The 10,039-nt window shown below is 40.4% G+C and overlaps 1 protein-coding gene across 1 annotated transcript; it reads left to right on the top strand.

Moving 5' to 3' along the window:
- Positions 1-808: 808 nt before the first annotated feature.
- LOC311127445 (prosaposin-like) lies at positions 809-9,781 on the top strand (the record flags this gene model as incomplete). Its single annotated transcript, XM_084159283.1, has 11 exons — positions 809-863; positions 1,074-1,129; positions 7,157-7,231; positions 7,845-7,970; positions 8,069-8,188; positions 8,322-8,402; positions 8,541-8,724; positions 8,849-8,991; positions 9,066-9,146; positions 9,279-9,389; positions 9,734-9,781. 11 exons carry the CDS (start codon positions 809-811, stop codon positions 9,779-9,781), a joined length of 1,080 nt encoding a protein of 359 aa, XP_084015409.1.
- Positions 9,782-10,039: the final 258 nt, after the last annotated feature.

The following is a 10,039-nucleotide window of genomic DNA, read 5'->3' as shown; positions in this document are numbered from 1 at the left end:
GGTTTATGACCTTTCAATAACTGATTATGGCTTTATTACAGTATATAGCATTACTTAGAAACAAGTAGTTTTCCTGGTGCGCTACTAGTAGTGATCACCAGAGGGAGCATACCTTTCATCAGACCGGCAGAGAGCATCACTTCAGTCCTCCGCAGCCAACCTCAACCTGACACAACATCCTACCTGTGGCAATAACATCATGTGGCACTGAGGTGCTGTTGAATAGACTAAATTGACCATAATTCAACCTACCACCAGCATTAGTCAATGATGCTCCTATGCATCTCTTGTAAAACTTCTTATAAAATAATTTGAAGGTATTTTATTTTGCATTTGTCATGGCAACCAGAGTTGATCAAAGTTCAAACAAAACTACATTTGTTTACCTTAATTGTATGCACTTCAAGTGTCATCTCCAATTCTTAAAGGATTCAGTCATTCCCAACAAAATAAAACATTTACAAAATTCACAAACTTCCAAAATCGTATTCACCTTACCTAAATCTAACCTTGACCCTATCCCTTTCAAGCATTCAGTCAGGGATGTGTAGTTGTAAACGGGTTTTGTTAGAGGATCCAGATACTTAACTGAAACAAAAATTACAGCTTATATTGAATTGGGACCCACATTACATTTGTACAACTCAGTTCGCAATACCAAAGAGAATACAAATAGCTTATCACACTTTTCTGTCAAGCTCTGATTGGCGAGGGCTTTCTGTAGTAGGTACGCCCCCCTCTATACCCCAGTTCTGCGTTGAGCAGGTATTCATTTTCCAAGTAGAGTCTTTAAGAGAGAGACTGACTTATGATGGCATTTTTCAAGCTTGTATTCGCTGTCTTAATTGCTTACCAGACCACAGGTACGAGTCCGCTATACAATAGCACACATTTTAGGTTGTTTACTCTATGAATGTGATGTTATAGTATTTTTTATTCAATGGACATTGACATATAAATTAATGTTTTAATTCAATTAAATATGTAATAAAAATATAGAATCGTGTTCATGAGACATTTAGAACCATAAATGGAGTATTCAATGGAGACATTTTTTTATCATCTTTCCACAGCTTTGGCGAGGGTTGTCGCTGGGGAGGAAACACAAAACGTCTGGGACAAGCTGAACGTAAGAACTATTGTTCTTTGGAAACAAAAACCCCAAAATATAGCCATACCTGTGTATGCAACATATTGTGCTGCCAACTAACAACAAACTGGCAAGGTTCAAAGCAGATTCAGAAAGCTAACAAATATGGGGAAAAAATGACCAGGTTTTTCACAATTCCTGAGATTTAAAATTCCCTGTCTTAGGACAGTTAGGATCACCACTTTATTTTAAGAATGTGAAATGTCAGAATAATAGTAGAGAGAATGATTTATTTCAGCTTTTCTTTCTTTCATCACATTCCAAGTGGGTAAGAAGTTTACATACACTCAATTAGTATTTGGTAGCATTACCTTTAAATTGTTTAACTTGGGTCAAACGTTTCGGGTAGCCTTCCACAAGCTTCCTACAATAAGTGGTGTGAATTTTGTGATGGCCACTCCAATACCTTGACTTTGTTGTCCTTAAGCCATTAAGCCACAACTTTGGAAGTATGCTTGAGGTCATTGTCCATTTGGAAGACCCATTTGCGACCAAGCTTTAATTTCCTGACTGATGTCTTGAGATGTTGCTTCAATATATCCACATAATTTTCCTTCCTCATGATGGGGGGGGGGGGGGGGGGGGTTATACAGAAGATAGCCTCATTTGGTATAAGACCAAGTCCATATTATGGCAAGAACAGCTCAAATAAGCAAAGAGAAATGACAGTCCATCATTACTTTAAGACACGAAGGTCAGTCAATACGGAACATTTCAATAACTTTTCATGTTTCTTCAAGTGCAGTCACAAAAACCATCAAGCACTATGATGAAACTGGCTCTAATGAGGACCACCACAGGAATGGAAGACCCAGAGTTACCTCTGCTGCAGAGGATAAGTTCATTAGAGTTACCAGCCAGAAATTGTAGTCCAAATGAATGCTTGACAGAGTTCAAGTAACAGACACATCTCAACATCAACTGTTCAGAGGGGACTGTGTGAATCAGGCCTTCATGGTCGAATTGCTGCAAAGAAACCACTACTAAAGGACACCAATAAGAAGAAGAGACCTGCTTGGGCCAAGAAACATGAGCAATGGACATTAGACCTTTGGTCTGGAGTCCAAATTTGAGATTTTGGGTTCCAACCGCCGTGTCTTTGGGAGACGCGGTGTGGATGAACGGATGATCTCCGCATGTGTAGTTCTCACCGTAAAGCATGGAGGAGGAGGTGTTATGGTGTGGGGGTGCTTTGCTGGTGACACTGTCTGTGATTTATTTAGAATTCAAGGCACACTTAACCAGCATGGCTACCACAGCATTCTGCAGCGATATGCCATCCCATCTGGTTTGGGCTTAGTGGGACTATAATTTGTTTTTCAACAGGACAATGACCCAACACACCTCTGGGCTGTGAAAGGGCTATTTTACCAAGAAGGAGAGTGATGGAGTGCTGCATCAGATGACCTAGCCTCCATAATCCCCCGACCTCAACCCAATTGAGATGGTTTGGGCTGAGTCGGATGGCAGAGTGAAGGAAAAGCAGCCAACAAGTGCTCAGCATATGTGGTAACATCTTCAAGACTGTTGGAAAAGCATTCCAGGTGAAGCTGGTTGAGAGAATGCCAAGAGTGTGCAAAGCTGTCATCAAGGCAAAGGGTGGCTATTTGAAGTATATATATATATTTTGATTTCTTTAACACTTTTTTGGTTACTACATGATTCCATATGTGTTATTTCATAGCTTTGATGTCTTCACTATTATTCTACAATGTGAAAAACAGTCAAAATAAATAAGAACCCTTGAATGAGTAGGTGTGTCCAAACCTTTGATTGGTACTGTATATATATAGCATTCGGAAAGTATTCAGACCCCTTGACTTTGTCCGCATTTTGTTACGTTACAGTCTTATGCTAAAATCTACACAAAATACCCCATAATGACAAAGCGAAAACAGGTTTTTATACATTTTAGCAAATGTATAAAAAAATAAAAAACAGAAATACCTTATTTACATAACAATTCAGACCCTTTGCTTGATACTCGAAATTTGATTGGAGTCCACCTGTGGTCAATTCAATTGATTGGAAAGGCACACACCTGTCTATATAAGGTCCCACAGTTAAAAACCTGTTTTTGCTTTGTCATTATGGGGTATTGTGTGTAGATTGATGAGGGAAAAAACAATTTAATCCATTTTAGAATAAGGCTGTAATGTAACAAAATGTGGAAAAAGTCAAGGGGTCTGAAAACTTGCACAAATGCAACAATATAAATATCACATTTACATAAGTATTCAGACCCTTTACTCAGTACTTTGTTGAAGCACCTTTGGCAGCGATTACAGCCTTGAGTCTTCTTGGGTATGACGCTACAAGCTTGGCACACCTGTATTTGAGGACTTTCTCCCATTCTTCTCTGCAGATTCTCTCAAGCTCTGTCAGCTTGAAAGGATCTGTGCCTTCAGAAAGTATTCGTACCCCTTGACTTATTCCACATTTTGTTGTGTTACAGCCTGAACTCAAAATGGATTTAAAAAATAATAATCTCACCCATCTACACACAATACCCCATAATGACAAAGTGAAAACATGTTTTTAGAAATGTATATAAGTATTCACACCCCTGAGTCAATACTTAGTAGAAGCACTGTTGGAGCTTTGGCGGCCATTACAGCTGTAAGTCTCTAAGAGCTTTCCACACCTGGATTGTACAATATTTGCCCATTATTCTTTTAAAAAGTCTTCAAGCTCTGTCAAGTTGATTGTTGATCATTGCTATACAGCCATTTTCATGTCTTGCCATAGCTTTTCAAGCCAATTGAAGTTAAAACTGTAACTAGGCCACTCATGAACATTCAATGTCGTCTTGGTAAGCAACTCCGGTGTAGATTTAGCCTTGTGTTTTAGGTTATTGTCCTGCTGAAAGGTGAATTCGTCTCCCAGTGTCTGTTGGGAGCAGACTGAACCAGGTTTTCCTCTAGGATTTTCCTGTGCTTAGCTCTATTCCATTTTTTTTTTCCTAAGAAACTCCCAAGTCCTTGCTGATGACAAGCATACCTATAACATGATGCAGCCACCACCATGCTTGAAAATATGAAGAGTGGTAATCCGTGATGTGTTGTGTTGGATTTGCCCCAAACATACAGTGGCTTGCGAAAGTATTCACCCCCTTGGCATTTTTCCTATTTTGTTGCCTCACAACCTGGAATTAAAATTGATTTTTGGGGGGTTTGTATCATTTGATTTACACAACATGCCTACCACTTTGAAGATGCAAAATAAAATAAAAGTGAAACAAACAAGAAATAAGACAAAAAAAACTGAAAACTTGAGCATGCATAACTATTCACCCCCCTAAAGTCAATACTTTGTAGAGCCACCTTTTGCAGCAATTACAGCTGCAAGTCTCCTGGGGTATGTCTCTATAAGCTTGGCACATCTAGCCACTGGGATTTTTGCCCATTCTTCACGGGTTCCGCTGGTGTACAGCAATCTTTAAGTCATACCACAGATTCTCAATTGGATTGAGGTCTGGGCTTTGACTAGGACATTCCAAGACATTTAAATGTTTCCCCTTAAACCACTCGAGTGTTGCTTTAGCAGCATGCTTAGGGTCATTGTCCTGCTGGAAGGTGAACCTCCATCCCAGTCTCAACAGGTTTCCCTCAAGAATTTCCCTGTTTTAGCGCCATCCATCATTCTTTCAATTCTGACCAGTTTCCCAGTCCCTGCCAATGAAAAACATTCCCACAGTATGATGCTGCCACCACCATGCTTCACTGTGGGGATGGTGTTCTCTGGGTGATGAGAGGTGTTGGGTTTGCGCCAGACATAGTGTTTTTCTTTGATGGCCAAAACGCTAAATTTTAGTCTCATCTGAACAGAGTACATTCTTCCATATGTTTGGGGAGTCTCCCACATGGCTTTTGGCGAACACCAAACATGTTTGCTTCTTTATTTCTTTAAGCAATGACTTTTTTCTGGCCACTCTTCCGTAAAGCCCAGCTCTGTGGAGTGTACGGCTTAAAGTGGTCCTGTGGAGCTTTGCAGCTCCTTCAGGGTTATCTTTGGTCTCTTTGTTGCCTCTCTGATTAATGCCCTCCTTGCCTGGTCCGTGAGTTTTGGTGGGCGGCCCTCTCTTGGCAGGTTTGTTGTGGTGCCATATTCTTTCCATTTTTTTATAATGGATTTAATGGTGCTCCGTGATATCTTCAAAGTTTCTGATATGTTTTTATAACCCAACCCTGATCTGTACTTCTCCACAACTTTGTCCCTGACCTGTTTGGAGAGCTCCTTGGTCTTCATGGTGCCGCTTGCTTGGTGGTGCCCCTTGCTTAGTGGTGTTGCAGACTCTGGGGCCTTTCAGAAGAGGTATATATATACTGAGATAATGTGACAGATCATGTGACACTTAGACTGCAAACAGGTGGACTTTATTTCACTAATTATGTGACTTCTGAAGGTAATTGGTTGCGCCAGATCTTATGTAGGGGCTTCATAGCAAAGGGAGTGAATACATATGCACGCACCACTTTTCCGTTATTTATTTTTTAGAATTTTATGAAACAAGTTATTTTTTTCATTTCACTTCACCAATTTGGACTATTTTGTGTATGTCCATTACATGAAATCCAAATAAAAATAAATTTCAATTACAAGTTGTAATGCAACAAAATAGGAAAAACGCCAAGGGGGATGTATACTTTTGCAAGGCACTGTAATGATTTTATATTCAGGGCAAAAAGTTCATTTATTTGCCAAATTTTTTCACAGCATTACTTAAGTGCCTTGTTGCAAACAGGATACATGTTTTGGAAATTGTTTTATTCTGTACAAGCTTCCTTCTTTTCACTCTGTCATTTAGATTAGTATTGGGGAGTAACTACAATGTTGTTGATCTGTCCTCAGTTTTCTCATATCACAACCATAAAACTCGGTAACTGTTTTAAAATCACCATTGGCCTCATGATCAAATCCCTGAGCAGTTTCCTTCCTCTCCATCAACTGAGTTAGGAAGGACGCCTGTATCTTTGTAGTGACTGGGTGTATTGAGACACCACCCAAAGCCTAATTAATAACTTTACCATGCTTAACGGGATATTCAGCGTATTCTTTTTGTATTTTCTACACATCTACCGATCAGTGCCCTTCTGTTTTTTGTGCTTGAATCTGTGCTTGAAATTCACTACTTAATTGAGGGACCTTAAAGATAATTGTATGTGTGGGGTACAGAGATGGGATAGGCTTTAAAAAATCATGTTAACCACTATTATTTAACACGGAATGAGTCCATGCAACTTTTTATGCGATTTGTTAAGCACATTTTTACTCCTGAACTTATTTAGGCTTAAATGTATTGACTCAAGATGTTTCAGCTTCTCATTTTTTAAAATACATTTCTCACATTTTCTACAAACAAAATTCCAATTTGACATTATGGGGTATTATTGTGTGTAGATCAGTGACACAAAATCTCAGTGTAATACATTTTCAATTCAGGCTGTAACACAACAAAATGTGGAAAGGGTAAAGGGGTGTGAATACTTTCTGAAGGCACATATATAAGTATATATATATTTGAATCAAATAAAGTATCAATAGCATTATCAATCAGATTAGTTCATATGCAGTCATTATGGAATTCCCATAATATAATAAATGCTAAATTGAACGTTTAAAAATAGCTAAGCATTAGTTTCAAGATCAGCGTACTATGCCCCAAGAAACTACAACCCCCTCTCATCCAAAATAAACTTAACTTCAATAGCCACCACAGCCCCAAACCATGGGGTAATTAAAAACCGAGTCAATTTCATTTCTGTTTTCTTGTAAAAGAAGGTAGAAAACAGTCCGTTTATTTTTCCAAATAAAAGACGGAAATGTTTTGCAACACAAAATAACAGTTAATCAAAATCCAACACTGCTTTTCAGGCAGTACCATTTCAGGAATAATATAAACTTCCACTTACAGTATATACTGAGTAGAATAAATTGAGGTATTTTCCTCAGTATCCCACCACAACTTTTTGTTAGCATTCTTCTCTTTTCCTCTCCTCCGCTCAGCAATGGGACAACTGCCAGGACTGTACCAAAATAATTGAACTCCTGACAGACCTTCTCTCCAGTCCGGACATGCAGGTGAATAAATCTGCAGAACACCCCTGAACCATACATACCATACATTTCATCATTCATAAAAACACCCATAAACATCCATCGCTAATATTTGCATTATGATGTCCATTCACCTGGGTCAGTTTTTCTTCCTGGCTGTCGAAGTAAGGCTGTGGATAGAGCCTAGAGGTTTATTTTGCGCAAACCAGAAGGAAACACAGACTTTCAGTTCCTGACATGGTTTTCACCTGTAACACCCATACAATGCCCATCTCAAACCCTCACTCAACACTAGAAGTGGTACAGTATGTGTGTGTTTCTGTTATGCACTGCTGTTGAATTAGAGAGACACTTTCTGTTTTCTTTCTTAACATGAAAATAAACTATAGAAGTATTTCTGACAAATGAGTTCCCCTTTCCTCTGAAGCTGGTCATGCACTTTGGTCTGTCAAGTCACCTGTGAAAAGTTCATCTTAAACACAATCAGTGGCCCAACAAACTAGTGGTAGGCTAAAATAAAATTATTTTACTGTAGCTTTCAATAAATTCTTTAATACGTGTTAATGATTGTAGAACACAATTTACTTTATGCATCACAAAATGATTTCAACTGCCTCTGCCACTCCTCCATCCCCAGACCAAGATCAGGAGCGAGCTGGAGAAATTGTGTGACCACATACCAGGCCCTGCAGCACCTAAACTGTGCCGGGAGCAGGTGGATAAGAACTTCCCCCTGTCCATCACCTTCTTGACCAGCTTCGTCGTAAGTGTCTGTGGGAGGTTGAGAAAGATCCTAGTTTGTACTTCTTAAAATAATTCTGACTGAATGAGCCTGAATTAAGCTTCTCTCCTCTCCCACAGAAACCAGCTCAGGTGTGCTCCGTATTGGGACTGTGTGGCTCCCAGTCAGACCGCCAGCAGCACGACCTGCTGACCTATCACATTCAAGATGGTCTGAAGTCAGCCATGACAATGACAAAGGTGAGACAGAAAGAACAAGGCTTATGCTCTCTCTCTCTCTCTGACCTTTTCTCTGTGTCCCTCTGACTGTTTTTGTCTGTCTGAACCTGACTGTGTTTGTCTGTCTTTATCTGGTTTTCTTTCTCTCTACCAGGTGCAGTTCTCACCACAATGTACCTTCTGCGTTTATCTCATCAAGTTACTGGAGAGGATGCTGCCCAAAGTAAGTACTGAGGTAAGGCATGCCTTAGAAATATAATTACTGTAGTGATTCTATTTATTTAAGGCATGCACGTGCGCACACACACACACACACACACACACACACTCTTACTCTCATTTTCCAATGCCCTGTATCGGTTTCCCCTCCCAGATGGCTGTGATTGATATGCTGGGGAAGGTATGTGGCATTCTGCCCTCATCTTACAGAGAGCAGTGTGAGAACGTGATAATGAAGTATGGTAAGATGCTGATGGACATGCTCCTGAGCTACGTCACCCCTGAGGCCATCTGCACCCTCATCCAAGTCTGTCATGGCATGGAGACACCTGTCCTGGGTGAGTTCATGACCACTTCCTGCCCTGCACCATCACCATATAATCACTTTTCTCTCTATCCATTTCCTCTTTTATATTTCCCTGTTTTGAAATGACTCTTTAAACGTCTCTCTCGCTTTCTCAGAGAGTGCTCCTCTGTCTGACTGTGACTCCTGTCTGACCCTGGCGGTTTTGACTCGTCTACAGCTGGGCTCCAACGCTTCAGAGCCCCAGACCGCCTCCTTCCTGGGCTCTCTCTGCCAGCTCCACCCCAACACCCTCCCCAAGGTCAGCCCTGACCCCTCATCTCACATAGGAGCCTTATAGAAGCCTCTGGGCTCATGTCTTATTTCTCTTTTCAGTGTGACGACTTCACCCAGCTCCATGGGCACCAGCTGAAGGGGGTTCTGGGTAAACCAGAGTCTGCCCTTAATGTGTGTGAGGTGTGTCATGTTTAGATTCACTCGACTACACACTATCATCACATGAAAGTCACTTAAATCCAAGTTTCTATGGGCTGGGTGGGGATGTACTATAAGTGGCTGTGAGAGTAACACATGTCATTTGTTTCTCAGAGGGTGGGTCTGTGTGGGGCAGTGAGAGAGGCAGAAAAACAGGGAGAGGACCTATGCACTCTGGGCACCAGCTACAGGTGCAGAGACCTCAAGACTGCCCTGGAATGCGGGGTAAGGCTACCGAACGAACCAACAAAGTTTTATTTGACCTTTCTATTAGCAGGGAGTCCCATTGAGACGAAGGTCACTTTTTCCAAGGCTACATTACACAATAGAAAATACAAAAAAGTATAGTACTAATTTCATAACAGAACAAAGGTGTTTAAATCTTGGAATACAATTTGTCTTACGCAGACAGTGTCCTTCTGCCAGAAGTTTTTGTGGAAGTAAGAAGCTTTGCCCAGCACCTACTCACAAAGTGGATGGTAAGTTTACTTTATATACATACAGTATTTGTTTCAGAAAACTGGTTGTCACACACAACTCAGGTAAGTGTGGGTCCACTCTCTTTTCAGACTGACGATCCAAGATTGAGAGCCTGCAGCCTTTGCTACAATGGATGATCCCAAAGCTTTCAACATCAAATTGTAAATACTCTATATTTACAGTGTCAATATCTGATAACATTTCCCACAGACAGACATTGCACTGAATATTTTGCCATTTTATGCTCTTTTGTCCTTTTATCTGCTGCACACAGAATCAGTATGAACTCTACAGACCAAGTCAATACATTCCTGTGGCTTGGGATTTCTCAAGAGAACAAAGATGTTTAAACTAGACATTCTTTATATTAGCAGTAAAGGTGGCCTAGAAAGGTA

The sequence above is a fragment of the Coregonus lavaretus genome, assembly GCF_964263955.1.
Source record: "Coregonus lavaretus genome assembly, chromosome: 4".
Classification (NCBI taxonomy): Eukaryota; Metazoa; Chordata; class Actinopteri; order Salmoniformes; family Salmonidae; genus Coregonus; species Coregonus lavaretus.
The sequence above is the reverse complement of the archived record's forward strand: the minus strand, read 5'-3'. Positions and strand labels throughout refer to the sequence as shown.